This window comes from Arvicanthis niloticus, chromosome 18 (assembly GCF_011762505.2).
Source record: "Arvicanthis niloticus isolate mArvNil1 chromosome 18, mArvNil1.pat.X, whole genome shotgun sequence".
Classification (NCBI taxonomy): Eukaryota; Metazoa; Chordata; class Mammalia; order Rodentia; family Muridae; genus Arvicanthis; species Arvicanthis niloticus.
The window spans coordinates 7,217,229-7,237,123 of record NC_047675.1 but is presented as its reverse complement, the minus strand read 5'-3'; the positions used below and the strand labels follow the sequence as shown (position 1 = coordinate 7,237,123).

The 19,895-nt window shown below is 43.9% G+C and overlaps 1 protein-coding gene across 5 annotated transcripts in view; it reads left to right on the top strand.

Moving 5' to 3' along the window:
* Mmaa (metabolism of cobalamin associated A) overlaps positions 1 to 7,489 on the top strand; it is a 33,784-nt gene extending 26,295 nt beyond the window's left edge. For all 5 annotated transcript variants that reach the window (XM_076915445.1, XM_034522113.2, XM_034522115.2 and 2 more), the window contains 4 exons: positions 1,272 to 1,442; positions 4,695 to 4,780; positions 6,362 to 6,511; positions 7,181 to 7,489. In XM_076915445.1, the coding sequence (XP_076771560.1) occupies positions 1,272 to 1,442; positions 4,695 to 4,780; positions 6,362 to 6,511; positions 7,181 to 7,468 (695 nt within the window). In that variant the 3' untranslated portion in view covers positions 7,469 to 7,489. The remainder of the gene's footprint in view (positions 1 to 1,271; positions 1,443 to 4,694; positions 4,781 to 6,361; positions 6,512 to 7,180) is intronic.
* The last annotated feature ends 12,406 nt before the right edge of the window (positions 7,490 to 19,895 follow it).

Sequence of the window (19,895 nt, the reverse complement as noted above, 5' to 3'; positions counted from 1 at the left end):
TGAAAAAAGGATCTGTAATTTAAGAGAAAAATAGAAAAATGCAGCTAAATAGAGTGTTATAAACGACTTCCCAGTCTGTGTGAACATCCATTTATCTACTCTTTTCTTCATCTGCCCTTGTGCTTTAAGTCATAGCCCTCCTGTGACTGTGATACAGCAGTGACACAGAGCACCCTGACAGCTACAGCTGACGTCCGGCTTCACTGGCACGAGAGTTCTATGGAGAGTGAGCTGCTAATGCTCTGTTACGTGTGCCGGCGTCCATAGAGTGATACGTAGCTGCCGCACACTGTGCCCTTCCATAGGACGAGCTCTGCAGAAAAATACTTCAGGGAGGGTTTGATGGGAAATAAATAAGGAAGTTGAGGTGCATGGTAAGCGTGTGTCCTAGAATTAGTCCCTGCTAGAAGGCTCCAGTGTGGAATAATAACGGGAAAGGGCGTACCTTTAAGGAACTCAATCTTCACCATCTCATAGTGGAGAAAAGCCTTTCGGTGAGTGTAAATGTTCGGGTAAGACTATCCCCATTCCTTGTATGTAACTATATGGCAAAAGGAAATGAGTAGGATGGAGAGATAGCTCAGTGGTTAGAGCACTGACTGCTCTTGCAGAGGACCCAGTTCAGTTCCCAGCACCTACACTGGGTAGCTTACAGCCACCTATAACACTAGTTCCAGGAAGTTATGAGGCCAGTACCTCCAACCTCCAAGGGAACCTGCACTTAGGCACATATACTCACCTGTGGTTTTACACACACACACACACACACACACACACACACACACAGAGAGAGAGAGAGAGAGAGAGAGAGAGGTAAAAATAACACCCCCAAATGAAGTAGCCGGGACCCTGATTTGACCTCTTGTGAATTAGTGACAAGAGGACATACCAGATGTCCTGGTAGGACACCAGCAAAGAAGCAGGCCCACCAATGCGGAGATAGCCATGAAGAGACGCAGTGCTGGGCCAAAGGGTTGGCTGGGGACTGGAAGGCCGATGTTGGTCAAGGAAGGTCTAGTAGGGTTGTTGCCTGGGGCATCGGAGCCTTAGATCTGAATCTCCAGTCAGTTCAGGGAGGCCTTGTTGGTTTCCAGGAGCTTGGAATGATCCAGTGGTTACTTGAGTGTGAGGATAGACTGAGCTAGAGGAGAACTCACTAATGTGGCACACACCTCTGGCTTGGGAAGAAATTATGTCCTCTTGCAGTTTGCTGATTGGTATTTAGCCCGTACAACTCTTCCATGATTGTAAAATGTAACTATGTGTTTTAGGGTCCCTCTTAGGTGATAAAACCCGGATGATTGAGCTGTCAAGAGATATGAATGCATACATCAGGCCATCTCCTACCAGTGGAACTCTAGGAGGCGTGACAAGGACCACAAATGAAGCCATTGTGTTGTGTGAAGGAGGGGGCTATGATATCATTCTTATTGAAACTGTCGGTAAGTATAATACTCTATTTTATAAGAATAGTGTACTTTGATAATGAATGCTATCTAAAGATGAATAACAACTGACTTCATTTAGCTCATTCAGCAGATATGAAGTATGACTAGTTATGAGGTATTGCCCTACACAATATTGTACAATGTGAGTACATGGACTATGCTCCCTGCCCACAAGTGCCTGCCATACAGAAGGTGAAAGTGAGCCCTGTGTCTGCACAGCTGATATCTGAGCTGACATGTTCAATGTGCCAGAGGATAGTAAACACTAGAATGACCTTGGGAAGTCAATCACAGCACCACAGCACACCTGGGATCATGGTGCTGGCTGTTTCCTCCATAGCACATAGTTATGTGCAGTGAGAACATCAAATGAAAACCTAGCACTTCATGTTCTCGTGGAGAGATGACCTTTTGGGTTACTTTGTGATGAATGTATAAGACAGAACCCATAACTAGTGTTTGGGGGAATCAATGAAAACTTCCTGGAGGAGGGAAGGTGGGATTTAATGGTAGGGATAAAGCAGATTTGCACAGACACAGAGTGAGAAACATGACTCGTTCAGAGAAGTGCAACTTGCTTGTAAGATGCACTTACAGCTTCGTGGGCAAAAAGGATCTTGGAACAGTGGCCAGGGGCAGGTTTTCCTTATGTGTCCTGCCAAAGAGTTCATTTTCTCTGAGAGGAGTGGGAAGCAAGAACAAGGGAAGCCACACATGCATATGGAGGGAACCCTACAGCAGAATGAAGAATGATTAGAAGAGTCCGAGAGGAGGTGGAAGGCAGCTAAACTGTGGTGTCAATCTAAGAAAGGAACGGTGAGCGCTACATCGTAAGCACAGGAGCAGAGCGGAGGAGATGACTTCAGAAGGGTCCACAGTAAGCCGAGATGAGAGACGAAGAAGGGAGCACACAGAGCTGTAGAGAGCACTGGAGGGCAGCAGGTAGAAGGCAAAATACCAACACGTTCCTGTGACATGCTTCTTAGGTGTCCAAGTGACATTGTTCTAGGAGACTGGGCAATAAATACAGACCTAACAGTTATCGGCATGGCTCTTAGTTCTGCACTAAGTTATAGATTTCGTTTACAGTAAGTGAACGAAAGTTTGGGATAAAAATGGAAAATAGCCATATTGGTTCACTAGGATTATTGTCATAAATGCACAGCTTAGAGCATGTTCATGTGCCTCCTCACAGCTCTGGAAGCTGATGGTCCAGCACCAGCAGGGTTGCTTTCTGCACTATCCTCCCTTGTTTGCAGATGGCTGCCTTCTTGCCGTGCCCTCACTCACATGGGCACTCTCAGGCTTATACACTCTGGTGTCTTCTCTCCCTGAAAGGGTGTCAGTCCCATTGGGTTAGCACCCCATCCTCAGGACCTCATGTAACTCTGTAGAGCCCCATCCCCATCTACAGTCACATTAAGGCCTGGGCTTTCCACAGTGGACCTGAAGACAGGCCTAACAACCTTAGGAAGTCCACTCTCTAAGACTGAATGGAGGAGAGTCAGAGGAAAGGGCAGTATAAAAGCCAGCTGTGTTATCTCAAAGTTGTGTATTGCCGCTCGTCCTAGAGACTCACCACAACAGTGACTCAGATAAGAGGGGGTTGCTGTCTTGTAAGTGTGGAAGCCTGGGCTCAGGTGCTTGACAACAAATATAGTTCTACACCTTTAGTCTCCGGGACGCCGCTGGCGTGTCTCTCCATCCTTCACACGTAGTCTTCCTCAAGGTTACTCAGGATTGGGAGGTGGCTGATGAAACTTTTACAGTCCCACTGGGTCGCAGAAAGAAGGACAGAGAGGGAATAGGAAGCATAAAGTGGGACACGGAAGAGGCACACACAGCCGGCATCGCCTTCCTCAGAGGACTTGCCTGCGAGCTTCCTCTGCCTACCTTTACTATCACTCTCCGCTCAGCTGCCTGACAGGACACCTTGAAATATCAGCTTGGCTTGGTACACTGACGCTCTAGGGTGATGGATAGAAATAAGTACCAGAAGTATCTGCAACAGATAGAATGTTTCCAGGTGAGCATTCGAGCTGGGGGTGTGGATGAAAACAGACACTGAGCAGCAAGTGAGGTTTTCCAGAAAGTCGGCCATAGAGAGAAAGCGAGAAATGCTGTGCTGGCTGAGAGAGGCTTCAGGAAAGTGGATGGAAGCGAGCCCCAAAGAGCATGACTGCTCACAGGAAACTGCAAGGAGGTAGCCTGGTGAAAGCTGGGTTGGCATCTGTTTATCCACAGAGGAAAGTGCTTCCTTTGTTTCCTCTGTGATGTGGGTGCCACGGTGACAGTACATCAAAGAAACTGACTGAAGACACTTAGGAGATCTCTCTCTCTCTCTCTCTCTCTCTCTCTCTCTCTCTCTCTCTGTGTGTGTGTGTGTGTGTGTGTGTGTGTGTGTGTAAATTTTGCCTGCATGTATGTCTGTGTATTTCTGTCACCCACAGAGACCAGAAGAGGATGTTGAATCCCCTGGAACTAGAGCTGTGAGCCACTAACTAGGTGGTGTTAGAACAGAGCCGGCTCTGCCAAAGCAGCAAGTGCTCTTAACCACGAGCTGTTTCTCTGGCTCCCTGGGGGATAGCTTTTATGAGACCCTTCAGTGGTACTTGTCTGCAATTAAGAGGTCTCTCCAAGAATGTTTAAAGAGGAGAGAACTGGGGGTTTGAAGAGTGAAATAAAGGTGAAAAGGCATAAAGATATGAACGTAGTGGCAGATGCGGTTTAAAACTAGAGTCCATGTTCAAGCCACTTCCTAATGGAAGAAACGCCAAGAGAAAGCTTTAAGAGTAGGAGAGAATGGAGGTCTGAGGTCTCCATCCAAAACATTGGCCTAGTGAGAAACAGAAGGGTGTGTTGGTAATGTAATCCAAACCTATGCTAATACATTTGGAGGTGGGGCCTTTGGGGAGTAATTAGGATTGGCTAACGTGATGCCCATGAGGCCCCTGTAGTGGCATTTGTGACATTTCAAGAAGCAGAAGAGACACGTGCATCAGCATGCTTGCCCTGTCCCCCATGTGACACTGTCTGCGTAGATGTGCTTGCGTTCGCTGCTCTGCAGATCCCTGAGCTTTCATTCTGTCAAGTCTCGGGTGCTGAGTTCTAGCAACAGGGCTTTAAGGGGTTAATGTGTGGCCATGAAAATGAGGAATGAAGTGAAATAGAATGTAAATGCCCCAGTAAATTTGAAAAGAAAACTAAAAACAATGTTTAAAATAAAGTTGTGATTTAAACTTCCAGGTGTGGGGCAGTCGGAGTTTGCTGTTGCTGACATGGTTGATATGTTTGTTTTGTTGCTGCCGCCAGCAGGAGGGGATGAACTGCAGGTAAGGGTCTGGAGCCCTGGCCCTCCCTCCTATAGTTCCCTCTGAGAGAACACATGTGCAGTGCAATGTTGTTGTAAATGAAGGTGAAGGCGTTGTGTGAGCAACGTCATTCCCATTGGCTAAAGTACCCGAGGCCACAGGCAGGTCTCTGTATGCGGGGTTTGTTTGTTCTAAACTAACAATAATAAAAGGTGTGACTCTAGCTACTCATACAACGTCAACTTTTCCCTACACAACATAGAAGTGACTGGAAAAATGGAGGGTTTGGTCCAGAGATCCCACAGCATCATGGGTGTTTGTACAACACTTGACTCAGAAGGCATTCATGCTGCAGATACTGATGGGGAGCACACACACTGTAAAGCAGTACAGCACTCCTCTCCTCTGTCATCCCATTGTTAGCCAGCCCGAGTCTTCCGCAGTGTCACTTCACTGCAGACACCAGCTGGGTTTCCAAGCCACAGCTACCGCCGAGCTACAAAGCTGAAGGTGCAATAGTTCATGAGAATAACTCACAAAATTCAGGAAAATTCTACAATCATAGGTTTATGATAAACTCTAGCCCAATGAAGAAGAGACATACCGGAAGGGAGGGTGTGTGTTTGTGTGACTTAGACACACCCACACACTGTGCAAAAGGCTGGGGACTCTGTGGGTGGGAGAGAGGCAGACACATCCATGATTATATGAAAGGTTTTTTGTTCCTTTTTTTTTTTTTTTTTTTTTTTTTTTAAGTGATAGAGCCTTTCTCGGCTCTGGTGGGCTTAACCCAGGGGACTAAGGTGATCAGCAGTCACCAGAGTGACTCAAAACCAATGACTATGGAGTTAATTGTCTCATGTTGATGAAGAATAAGGACTTGATGAGGGCTGAGCAAGTGAAAGTTTATTTTATTAAGGAAAAGGGCTCTGGAGTGGGAGGGGTTATCCCAAGAGAGGGGGACCGTCGTGCTGTTTAATGGGTATTGTGGGACTTACATTGGGAAGTGGATGGGACCTGAGGTACTCTTTACTGAGACTTGTCATTCTTTGGGCACATCATGGACCAATCAGTGAAGGCCCCCACACTCTTGTGTCCCCTTGGCTCAACTGGAGACAGTCATGCTTTGTTCATCCACTCTAAGCAGTGGTCATATGTCTCTGTCACCTCTTTTACTCTCTCAACTTCCCTTACTTACTTGGTAGGCTACTGATCAAGTCCCTTCACTTCCTTCTTTTCAGGCTAGGTGACTAGCTTGTACCATTCATCCTCACTTTTTGTAGTGAGTTGTCTCCGTGAGATGCTGTGAGCTGCCTCCCGCCACCATCATGTTTTCTCTTGATCATCTATCTACAACATCTGGATAGATCTCACCAAGTTAGTCTGTAAATTTGAAAGGGATTTTATGGATGACTTAGTTCCAAGGGCTGGTGCTTTTAGGTAATTCTTGTCAGTTATTATCCTGGCACATGAACTCAGGAGGACACAGAAGAAATGACAGTCAAGTGTCTGACTGAAGTCATGACTTCTGCTGTTGTCCTGTTCTCATGGTAGGAGCAAATGGGACGCTTCTGATAAATGTGCTTCTTCTGTTCTCTCTAGGGCATCAAAAGAGGTATAATTGAAATGGCAGACTTGGTCGTTATAACTAAGTCTGATGGGGACTTGGTTGTGCCAGCCCGCCGGATCCAAGCAGAGTACGTGAGCGCACTCAAATTGCTCCGTAGCCGCTCGGAAGTCTGGAGGCCAAAGGTTGGCTTGCGTTCCTTTCGGTGTTCTACACTGAGTGGACTGTGCACCTTAGGAGAGGGGACGTAGGTCTCAGGCTGGACATATACTCAGCCTTCACTTAAATGTAAAGACTACACTTTGAAAAACTATGACAAAGCCAGACTTGTAGCACTGATTTTAAATAGAATCTTTCAACCACAGGATGTCAAAAACCAGAGTGAGGTGACAGCTGAGCCTGCTCAGCACCTGATGTAAACCATTTGGAAGTAATACGAGGTTCACCCTGAAGGAACTGTCCTTAAGAGTGTGGAGCACTAATGGTTTGCGTATGTTAGAATTTGGGGAGCAGAGCAAAGGCTTTCAATTCAGTCATGTTATTTTCAGTAAGTTAAGAAAGTGATGAAACGCTGGGCACGCCTTTAATCCCAGCACTTGGGAGGCAGAGGCAGGTGGATTTCTGAGTTCGAGGCCAGCCTGGTCTACAGAGTGAGTTCCAGGACAGCCAGGGCTACACAGAGAAACCCTGTCTCAAAAAAAAAACAAAAACAAACAAAAAAAAAGAAAGTGATGAAACTATGGGAGTGGCAGCAGCCCATTTTGGTCTTTGTCTTGTTTCTATAAATGTTAAGAATTCATTGGCAAATTGCAGATGTCCTGTGACATACAGTTTTGCTTCTGCCTTCTCAATAGGTGATTCGTATTTCTGCCAAAAGTGGAGAGGGCATTACTGAGATGTGGGACATGATGAGAGAGTTTCAGCACCGAATGCTGGCCAGTGGGGAGCTGGCCGCCAAGAGACAGACACAGCACAAAGTCTGGATGTGGAATCTCATTCAGGAAAACGTCTTAGAATACTTCAAGACCCATCCCAGCATCCGAGAACAGATTCCTCTGATGGAGAGAGAGGTTCTCAGTGGAGCCCTCTCCCCAGGAAGAGCAGCAGACTTATTGTTGAAAGCTTTTAAAAGCAGACACTAATAAATTTATCCTGTGCAATCACTTTGTAGAGTTTCCCTGAGTGCTGAATATCCAAAATATTACCTGCATGTTTATACATTACACCATTCATGCCCCAGCTGGGAACTGCTTGTAACCTTGAAGCTGTGGTTAGACACGCAGCAGCTAGGAGAGCCTGCTGAGTGGGACTAGTTCCACTGGATCCTTCCTTTCCTTGTGCCCTGACATGCTGGTCTGCTAAGTAGTTTCTTCTCAAGACTTAAAAGGGAGGAAGTTCATGAGGAGAAAGAAGACCTTGCATTTTGAAATGGTTACATCAATTCTCTGTTCTCTGAATTGCCAAAGAAAATAGAAGCCAGAATGACCACAGTTCTGAAAACCTATTTGATACCAGAACAACACACACCAGGTTTCTTAGAATTGAAAGTCATGATTGGCATTTAGTGTAGCAGACTATTCTAAGAATTTCTGAAGTGGCCATATATACTTGTAACAAAACAGCTGGAATGATGTGACTCCAATTTTTCAACTCCACTTGGCTGGACTTAGAAGGCTTCCTCTCCATGGCAGTAGAAATGGGAAATTAGCTACAGATGTGGGCCCCAAGTTCCCTAAAGACTCAGGTAGAGTTAGGACAGTTCAGGGTCACTCAGTTTGAAAATCATGAAATGTTTCTGTTTCTACTTGTCTTTCCTTGGCCAATTTACTTCACAATAGATCTACTTTGGGGTGCACGCACGCACACGCATGAACACACATTTTGTATACTTGCATGTGGTGGCCTCAGGTCATCATTGAGTATGTTTGTGTGTGTTCTTACACTGTCCACTTTTTTTTTTTTTTTTTGAGACAGCATCTTACTATGTAGCCGTAACTGGCTTTGAACGCACGCTGTAGAGCAGGCCAATCTTGAACTCAAGAGATCCACCTGGCTTTGCCTTCCCAGTGCTGGGATTAAAGGTGTGCACCATTATGCCTGGTTTATCCACCTTTCTTTTTTTTTTAAAAGAAAATGTCTCTGAATCTGAAACTCAACAATTCAGCTAGCCCCAGGGTCCTGTCCTCTCTGCCCCTACAGCATCACAGTGGTGCATCATAGGTACAAAGCATGATGCCCAGCTTTGGTTTGGTCCTGAGGATTAAACGTGGACCTAAGGGAAGTAAGTGCACAGCCAGCACTTTCCAAACGAAGCTGTGTCCCCAGCTAGATGTACATTGTCTAGACACTGAAGAACAAATCAGGTCCTACAGAGGAAGCACACCACAGGGACTAAGACATTGGACTCTCAGGTTAGTCAGGCTTTGTGTTTAAACCAGACCTGACCAACTACTCTAAGCCTGAACATGTAACCTAGCGTGTAGGCTTCAGTTTCCTACCTGGCAAAATGGGGTTGGTAGACAACCTATGGAATTGGTAAGGATTAAATTATTCAGGAAAATGGTTTCATTATCATGGAGGCATATAGGAAATATTGCCTGCTATTGTGCTAAAGTGGATCCCTAAAGCTACATAAACCTTATATATAATTTAAATTTCTCCATGGTCTTATTACTACCATCATGCTTGGATGATATTTTATAATTGTCTTTAAAACCCTCCTTCTGCTTAATTCTTTGAATGACTTAAACTATTTGATAGTAGTTACAACTATGTACATTTGAGTAAAATTATTTCTAGCTATAAAATTTCTCCCAAATAAAACAGCCTTTCAGCAGTTTTACACATACTTTATTCTGGACTCTTTAGGATATTTTACACAATGTGTCAGCATTACTGTTTCCAATGCTACTGGTTCCTACCTAAAATGAAATTTCTTGCGTGCCAACAAGTACTCCATTGATATTTGTGTAAGAGCTATGGGATTAGCATATCTATATTATATATGTAGATTATGAGATGCCAGTGAGGTTAGCCAGGAGAGTTTCTTGACTTGAGAAAGGACCACCATTAACCCTATCAGATGAAAACTGGATATTTAGAAACTTCCAGAATGGTCATCTCATAATTTTTCTTAAATAAGCTACTGCAGGGAATAGCAAACTTGCCATGTGTGGTGGCGTCAGCAGTGATGGGGTGCCACTGCATTGTAAAGAAAATTAGAAGGGGCAGGTGGCTTCTGTCAGCAATACATTTAGCAAGGTGGTCTTCATATCTTTTGAAATGACACATATGTATTTATAAAACTATGAGATAACCCCCACCCCCTCCTGCAGCTCTTGTGCCACGCGGGCTAGAATATACTGATCTCTAAAGGATTTTTCACCCATATTTTTTTTTTGTTTGCTATACTAGAGTAGTATTTATAGTTTTTTTCTTCAAAGCTGCTCCATTTTGCTAAGCTCAATAATCCTTTCCTTTCTCTTTGGGGTTCTACTGGACATCTGGCCTGGTCCAAAGCAGCCGTTTTGACTTGCTGTCCTTGTTACATTAGTTTAAAATTAGTTGCGTTGATGTAACTGCCAGCTCTATCATGGACCAGACAAACGAGTTAGAAAAATTAGTTCTCCATGGTTACCAATCCCTTATCTGTAAAAGTACGGTGACAGTTGCTACTTTAGACATCCCTCAGAGAATTAAATGAGAAACTGATGTGGTTGGTACTCTATAATGGGCATGTAGTGATTGAAATATTACACAGATGTTTATCATAGCTCTTTTCCCACTACAGACCTTCATTTCCTTTCAGATGGATCAGAGTACTTAATCTGCTGATTGTTCAGTTTTCCCACAATTAAATGAACATGACGACCCTGTGATGTTTATACTAATTGTCAATTTGATGACTTTTTAATCACCTAGAGACATATCTCTGGCCACATATTTGAGGGCATTTCCAGAGAACTTTGCTGAAGCTCACACTAAATGTGAATGCTACTGTCCCATGGATTGGATCCAGAACCGAATAATAAAGAGAAAGCCAGCTGTTTAACCAGTCACTTGTGCTCTGGCCACTACACTCCCAGCAACTCTCATAGTAACTAATACTATGCCATCAAGCAGAGCTGTACATGGAGCACTGAATACTAATAGTGGAGAATGAACTGTAATTACCTCTTAGCAAGCTTCCGGGTCAGATGAGTACAGTCTTCCTCCATCTTAAAAGGATAGTTCTTTCTAGAAAAAAAAAATCTTACAGGTTAGTTGCATTAGTTAAAAATATAACTATCAGGGCAGGAGAGATGTCTCAGTAGTTAAGAACAATTGGTGTCCTTGCAGAGGACTCAGTTCAGCTCCCAGCACCTGTGTGGTGGTGACTTACAGACATCTTAAGTTGGGATCCAATGCTTTCTTCTGACTTAAGACGCCTGGCATGCATGTAGTACATATACATACATGCAGGCAAAACACACAGGCATACTTTAAAAAAAACAATAAAGTAAATGGGGTACATCTGGCACAGTGGTTCCCACCTTTAATCCTAGGACTTGGGAAGCAGCAGGGAGATGGGAAGGCAGAATAGAATATCCAAAAACCACAGGGAAGAAAAACACGCTACATACAAAAACATGCTACATACAAAAACATGCTACATACAAAAACATGCTACATACAAAAACATGCTACATACAAAAAACATGCTACATACAAAAACATGCTACATACAAAAACGTGCTACATACAAAAACATGCTACATACAAAAACATGCTACATACAAAAACATGCTACATACAAGCTATGGATCCCAAGGAGAGAAGGAGAGGAGATCCAGTTCTGAAATTCCTGTTAGAATTAAATTATTTTTGTTTTTGGAGACAAGGTCTCTGTAGCCTGGCCTGGCCTCAAGCCTGCATGCTTGACTTTAATTTTTTTTTTTTTTTGAGGCAGGGTTTCTCTGTGTAGGTGCTTACATAATTAAGGATAGTACCAGAATTATGAGCAACATGAACACTCGCTAAATAACACAACTAATAAAGTGTTAATCCTTTGGTAAGACAAAAAATGGTGGACAAGTTGAAATCTTCCTTGTTGAACAACAACCAGGACGTTTCTAAGCTATTTTAATTTCTACTTTATTTCTCCTGTTAGGCAATTACTAAACTTAGGGTCTTTGTAAAATCCTACTTGGAGTGAACCCTGAATGATAGTTACTGTCCCATGAAGTTCAAATTAAGTTTTGGTTGAGTTATTTGCTTGTCATTTATGGAATGTTTTATAAAATATAAATAACATAAAAAGAATTAGGCTGAATATGATAGAGTTATTTGTGAGTATAAAATGTGGATGACATGGGTTAAAAGTACATTAATATTTACATCTGATGTGTGATAAGGTATAAAGTAATAGTATAAAGGTAACCTTGGGACAGCTGACCTTGATGGCTGCTTTAGTCTCCTGAAGGAATGAACTGAAGCACAAAAATTCTTCTGCTCTTAGCAAGATTAAGTATTTAGTGTTATTTTTAACTAACACAGAAGAAATCCTGTGATGTCATCATCAAAAGTGTGGAAAAAAATTCTATAGAGAACTATCTAGAATAATAATAAAGCCATTTCTCAGCTTTATCATTTCTCAGCTCTTATCCTGTATCTTGTTCTATATGGATGCAATTGTTTCAGGGATCCACAAGTGTAGTGGTTTGAAAGAGAACAGCTCTCATAGACTCATTTGTTTGAATGCTTAGTCACCAGGGAGTGGAACTGTTTGGGAAGGTTTAGGAGGTGTGGCCTTGTTGGAGGAGGTGTGTCATTGGGGGCGGGCTTTGAGGTTTCCAAAGCCCACACCAGTCTCAGTCTCCCTCTGCCTGCTGCCTGTAGATCAGGATGTAAAGTTCTCAGTTACTTCTCTAGCACCATACCTGCCTGCCTGCCTGCCTGCCTGCCTGCCTGTCTGTTTGCTGCTCTTTTCCTACCATGATAATCATGGGCCAGCTGTCTGGAACTGTAAGCAAGCCTCCCAAATTAAATGCTTTTTTTTTTTTTTTTTTTTTAAATAGGAGTTGCTTTGGTCATGGTGCCTCTTCCTAGAAATAGAACAATAACTAAGAAGTATACATAACCAAGTTTTGCTCTTCAGTAATTCTACATGCAGGAACCCCTCTGCTTTCTGCAGAAAACTTTCCTCACAAAACTAAAAAATGCAAGATAACTCTCATAAATAATGCTCAATGGCTGACAGTTGTTAATTTTCTGATAGGATCACCTTAGCTTAAATTACAAGCTCCCCCAGAACAATAACACCCCTCATTTTACAAAAGAAGAAATTGAACATCAGTGATATTAGGAAATAAATCTCAAGGTACTGTTCCTAAAAGTGATGCATGGTCCATTCTTGATTCGAATAGTGCTATTTTAGAAGTTATAAGCACTTCAACTATTTTATTCTTTCTATAAGTCAGTTGTGTGACAGATATCTGCATTTATAGACAGTTCCATGGTACAGAGCAGATAAGGCTCTGCACATAATTCGGCCAGGAAGGTCCATGGTATTTTCATTTTTAAGTCCCTTCTTTAACTTACTCTTCTCATTGGTATTTTGTAGACGACTACCTTGAGGTATTTCTCTCTTGACTTTCTGCTTATGCTGGAAGGTAACACTTTAGAAGCTAAGAAGCAACCTCAAACAAAACAGAAGTCTGTTCTATTGAGTTCTGTATCCTGTAGGTTAGAAATGACACATGTAATACTCTGGGCAGAGAGAGCTGCTCATCTAACCACACAGGGGGAAGAGTGGGAACACGGCCAGTCTCGAGATTCTGCGAGGATTCTCCTCCTCATCCCCATTCTATACACTTTGGCTCCACTTCCCTGGGTTCCTCCACATAGCTCGAGATGAGACAACTTGCAGGACTTAGCAGAGGAAGGATGTCTCCTATCTCCACACATTTGAGTCTGAAGGATTCAAGGAAGCACTCAGACTAGCTTATCTGAAAGTTTCAGGTCTCTACAAGGAGTGGGAGTTCTATGAATAACGGGAAACACTTGAAGTTGGGGAAACCAGTTTCCACAATAAGTGAATTGGTAGTCACAGGGAAAAGTAGGGTGCCAGGCAGGCAGAACAAGTGTGTAACAGATGCTTTAATTCTGTTTTGAACATGTGACTTAGGAATAGCTGGGTTGGGTTGTCTTAGAGTGAAAGATCACAGAGCTCAGGATTTAGTTCAATTATGGTGTTGGCCTACTGTGCACAGGCTTCTGCATGGAGAAGCAATGTGTTCATAATGAAAAAGTTGAATGATTGACAACATACCAGCAAAATAGAGTTTATGTATTCAGCTGTCACATGTTCAAACTGGTATGGTCATAACATTCTCAGCTATGGGGAAGGGTCTTCCCTGACTCAGTCTTAAAGGCTACTTCCTTTCCTTCTTACTAACAACCATTGACCTTTCCTTACAGTGAAAATACATCTGAAAATATGGAAGGACCAACAACCTAAAATCGATTTGTTCAAGAAATCATGCTATCTTTTGAGTACTACTTGTTATCCCTAGCAAGTTGATAAATTTTAAAATTATTTTCCCCCAGCCTCCTCTGTATAATTCAGGGAGCTGTGACTCAGGGAAGGCAATACATTTCACTCACAGGTCTTTTGACTGCACGACTGACCTGTTCAACAGAACTAAAGAAGGGTGTGTTTGTAATCTGGAGACTCTCACAAAAACAAAAAATCAAAAATCGAAGCTCAGCCTTCAGAATATGGAGGAAGCATGGGCTTCTGTTTTAAACCATGATCCCATAAAGCCTTTGGGAAGGCTGGCTCCCCCTTTCAAGAAACAGCATCAAAAATGTCCCCTGAGGGTTCACATGCTGAAGGTTTGGCTTGTGCTGAGAAGCATGGATGTTTTTACAGCAGTACTTCTCAACCTGTGGGGCTCAACCTTTTGGGGGTCAAACGACCCTTTCAGAGGGGTCATGTAAGACTATCGGAAAACACAATTATTTACACTATAATTCAGAGCAGTAGCAAAATTACAGTTATGAAGTAGCAATGAAAATAAATTTATGCCTGGAGGTTACCACAACATGAGGAACTGTATTAAAGGGTCACAGCATCAGGAAGGATGGGAAATGCTGCCCTAGAGTATGGGGCACCTTTCACATTTGAAGAGTATATTGGGAGGCCCCCTCTCTCATATTTTCTCTCCTTCCCTCTCCCTCTCTCTTTCTCTTGCTGTCTCCTTCTCTCCCCACTCCTCTGAGTCACTCACTGGCTCTCCTCCCTTGATAGACAGTGACTTTGTGCAGATACACATTTTTTTTTTTTCTATCACAATCTGCTTCTCCTAAGGCCTAAAACCACAAGGCCAAGTGACCATGGACAAGTCCTTTGAACCCACAAGCTAAATAAGTCTTTCATTTAAATTGATTCTCAGATACATTTTATCTGAGTTCCTATTACCCATAAATATGTTCAGATTTCAACCCCAAACCATAAATATCTTGAAAGGCAAGAGAAAACCAGTATGACCAGACACAGCAACCACCACAACCGGATTCAGACATAATCCAGCCATCAGAATGATCACATTTGAAATAGTTGTGACTAATATGTTAAAGAATCTATTGGAGAAAAAAAAAAACACAGCACATAAAGCAGAGACACACCGTGAAACACCCAAGAGGAAATGCTACAAATAGAAAACTAGCAAAACATGGAGACAGCCTTTGATGGATTTATCCCAGACTAGCGTGGCTGAGAACTAGAATCCGGGAGCCTGAAAATCAGTCAACTGGAAACTTTATAAATTAAAATGAAACACCAAAAAGATGACAAGGTAGAACAGAACATTCAAGAACTATGGAAAATATCGAAATATCCTACACACAAGTTGTGGATTCCTAAAAGAAAGAAAAGAATTTCAAAAATTGAAATAATAATGTTTTAGAATGAGCCAAGATTGATGGTGAACATCAAGCCAAGATCTAGGAGCTAAACGAGATGAACTTAGGAGACTAAACAACATACAAACCAACCAACCAACCAAACAAACAAAAGCAGAAAATTCCCACATGAAGCCGTGCCACATTAAAACTGTAGAAAACCACTCCTAAAGGAATGGAGTAGGAGCCTGCGTGGAAACCACATGGCCTCCACCCTGGCTTGCGTGGAAACCACGCGGCATCCGCCAGGGTGTCCATCTCTTTTCTGAAACTTTTTAGACTTGACTCAGTCATAATTGATTTTCATGTAGACCATCAAAAACCCAGCGAGCTGCAATTTAAGACTTTAAATTTTCGGTTTCAGATTTTAAATTCTTAATAGAAATCTGACTGTCTTGCTCAACTCTGGGAAGCAACAGAGTCACTGAGGATGAGACTAAATAGTGGTGGCTCAGAACCAAGAGCCCACGGCAGGCTAAGTTGGGTGGAGGACATGGAATGAAGCATGCACGTGCTTCCTGCTTACTAATCAGGAAAGGTTCGCAAGGTTCTGTTTCCTGAGGTGCGCAGATCCAGCAGTGATGCTTGCTCTCACCCTGAGTAAATCCTTTGGGAGATAAAGGGTGATTTGTTTAATCGAGACTGACCCCTCTTTCATTATTTTCACTGATCTTTCAATAGGACTGGTGGAGTGATTTGCACATCAAAGTGTCCCCCAGACTCATATGTTTGATCACTTGGTGACCTGCTGATGGTGCTGCTTGGATGGTTATGGAACCTTTAGGAGGTGGAATCTTGGTAGAGGAAGTCTTTACTGGGGGCAGACGTTGAGGTTTTATAGCGTGGCCCTACTGTGCTCTGAGTCCAGTGGAGAGATGCAATGTAATCCACTAGCTTCCCACACCTGCCAACGTGCCTTCCCTGACTGTCTGCACATCCTCCCGGACACATCCCTCAGACACATTCCCCCTGCCTGCCAATCTCCCCCTGCCCTGCCCCCTGCCACAGCCCCCAGCCCCCACACCATGACAGATTTTATTCCTCTGGAACTCTAAGCCAAAGCAGACTGTGTTCCCCATAAGTTCATTTTTTTGGCAGAGTATCTTATCATAGCAGCAGAAAAGAAACTAATATGCATGGATTAGAAATAATTTAAGATAAATGCATTGCCTAGTAACCAGTTTCTCTCTCTCTCTCTCTCTCTCTCTCTCTCTCTCTCTCTCTCACACACACACACACACACACACACACACACACTACATATTGTTAGCAATATACAGACTGTTATGCCATGGTGTTTTAGTTGGGGGTTAGAGTTTTACTGCTGTGAGGAGACACCATGACCAAGGCAACTCTTACAAGGGACAACATTTCATTGGGGCTGGCTTACAGTGTTAGAGGTTCAGTCCATTATCATGATGGTAGTCATGGAAGAGTCCAAGCAGACATGGTACTGGAAGAGCTGAGAGTTCTATATTTTGATCTGATGGCACCCAAGAAAAGGCTTTCAAAGCCCACCCCCACAGTGACATACTCCCTCAAACAAGGCCACACCTCCTAATAGTGCCATTTCCCAGGGGCCCAGCACATTCAAACCATCACACACAGGTTTCCAGAACTGCCCTGATCCAGCAATGATGCATTACTGTGGTTTGAATGTGTCACCCAAATAACTTGTGCTAGGAATTGAATTACCATAGTAACAGTACATGTGATACTCTTCAACTTACAATCAGATTATATCCAAATAAAAACACTATAAATTGAAAATAGTGTTAAGTATTCTAGTCAACTAAGAGTTACTAGAACAAGATACCTGATGTAACTAACATAAGAAAACATGTTTATTTAGCATCCGGTTTTGGAGGTTCAGAGGCATGGTGTCCGTATCTGCTTTGTGCTGGCAAAGGCAGCCTTGGGAGCTCGTTGGAGCAGTCAAATTTCCAGGCAGGAATCACAGTGGGTCCCACATCATTTATCAAGGGTATGGCTCAGTAACTTAAGGTGTCACCTGTTAAATGGTCCACAGCATTTACCACTCCCACCACCCTGGGCAGCCAGCTATGACATCAGGACCTTCAGGGGACCCTCATCCAAACCCAGCAGGAATTCAGATGCTTTTGATATAATCAAACCACCAAGAATCACGGCTTAGCCCCGCCTACCTTTTATGTGCTCAGGATTAACACTATTAAGAGAGCCACCTCACACCTATGCATTGCTTACAACAGCCACAGGACACAACCAGTTTGTAAGGTGTGCACACTGTGGAAGTTTACTGAGCCATTAATAAATAAAAGCATCTTTTCCAGAAAAATGGATGGACCTGTGTATCTTTGTGTCGAGCCGTCTCATAAACGTGAGTACACACATCATCTCTCACTTGTGGGAATTTGAGGTGGGACAAAAAGATGGAGTAAAGGAGGGCACTGTTAGAGACTGGGAAGGGGAAAGTGGTGGGGGTGGGGATGGGGGTGGGGGTGGGGGAAGGCAGTGTGTGTGTGCATGTGTGTGTGTGTGTGACCAAAGTGCATCATATGCACATAAGAAACTGTTATGACAACCCCATCACTTTACACGACTACTGTGTGGTAATACACAACAGAAAAGACAGTGACACAGAGTCTGTATGTGTGAACTACTGACTCGGGTGGAACTGTGGACCAGCTCCACAGCCTGCTTACATGTTGAGCATCTCTGTGAAAGTGAACTCACCATGAAGAAAGCCCCTGATAGATCACAGAAACAAAGCTGGGGTTGGATCCCAGCCCTGCAGTGCTGAATGAATGAATGAATGAATGACTTGAATGTTTTGATCCAAGTGTCCAATCTGTACAGATCCTAAAGGACCTCATGCTCACTCTTTGCTCATTTTTAAAATCCATATTCTCAGGGACTGGTGTATGGCGTTGATTTGCATGGTCTGGCTTCTGTATTGCAGTCTTCACTAAGAACTTCCTTTTGGGGCTGGTGATGTGTCTCAGCAGGCTAAGGTGCCTGTCGTGCAAACTTGGTGACCCCAGTTTAATCCCCAGGACCCATCTAAGGCAAAGACCATTTTCTAACAAAGTATTTTAAAATCCTATACTTTGTTGAACACTGAGCCTGAAGAGCAGGATGGTGATGTAGGAACTTTTGCACCATCTTGAAGTTGGAAACTTGTAAGTCAAGTCATCCTGGATCATTTGCAAAGAGAGGTGAGACGTTTTAATGGTTATCAGGCTGCGAGGGTTCTGGCCTATTACACCAATAGGTTCCTTGTAAATAGTCAGTTTGGCCTGCCCTTCACTGGGTGCAGCACCAGGAAGAGCTGGCCTCGGGTCATGAGAGCAGGAGAGTTGGCTCTGATATTTATCTGCAGTGTGGTGGTATTGTGGAGGGAGAGAAGAGGCCCCCTTGCCACCTGTGGCAGGCTGGAGAGCTGGCCCCAGGGTCATGAAAGCAGAAGAGCTGGCCCTGTCCCTTGCTGGCTGTGGCACTGGGTGAGCTGGTTGGAGCAGTGCTGGAGAGCTCAGCCTGCTGATGTGGGTGCAGGAGAATTAGTGAGCTGAGCAACTCAGCTCCCATCCAGACCCAGACCCAGGGCTTTGAGTCGGCCCACCCCAATACCTACCTCATCTATAACTGCTGCACTGTGTGAAAGGGCCAGTCCTGCAGATCTGAAGCCGCAGAATCTCCATGACACAGGGCAACAACAGGATGTCTGAGAAGAGTCCCAGTGAGCATCCAGTACTGATAGTGAAGCAGAGCCAGAGGCCTCGAACCAGATCCCGTCTGTCCTGGAACTCACTATGTAGACCAGGCTGGTCTTGAACTCACAGAGATCCACCTGCCTCTGCCTCCCAAGTGCTGGGATTAAAGGTGTGCACCACGACGCTGGGTTCACTAGTTTTGATTGACACTTCCCTGACAGTGAGCGAGCAAGCGCTCTCTCATGTTTCTTGCCATCTGAGCACCCTCAGCAATGTGTCTAGTCAAGTCCTAACCAGCCGGTTGTTGTTTTCTTTCTAAAGTGATGTACATGTTCTTTATTATCTCAGACACTAACCCAGATTGACAGACAGTGTGAGCAGGAACTTGTGTATCGTCACAGACTTCTTCATAAAGTTACCAGCCTCCTTCTTTCTAGAATGACATTTCTAGTTAGAAATATGCCAGCCATGCAACATCTCTACACCAAGAACCCAAGAGATCACTACCTTTCAGAAAAAGATGTATTTGAGACTAGAGAGATGTGGTTAACATACCTGCTGCTTTTGCAGAGTACCTAGATTTGCTCTCAAGCACCCACTTCCCGAGAGGCTTGCAACTGCCTATTGTGCCAGCATCAGAGGGATGCAACAACTTTCCTGGCCTCCACAGGCACCCCCAACACACACACACACACACACACACACACACACACACACACGGTTGTAGCCACCTGGGGTCAGAGGTTAACATCAAGGATTTTCCTCAGTCAGTCCCCAGGCTGGTCAGTTTGGCTAGGCTGCTGCCCAGCACACCCCAGGGATCCTTCTGCCTCTGATTCCAGCGCTGGGGTACAGGTATGTGCTGCCATGTGCAACTTTTTATATGGGTGCCAGGGGCGTAAACTCCTGTCTTCATGCTTGCATGGCAAACACT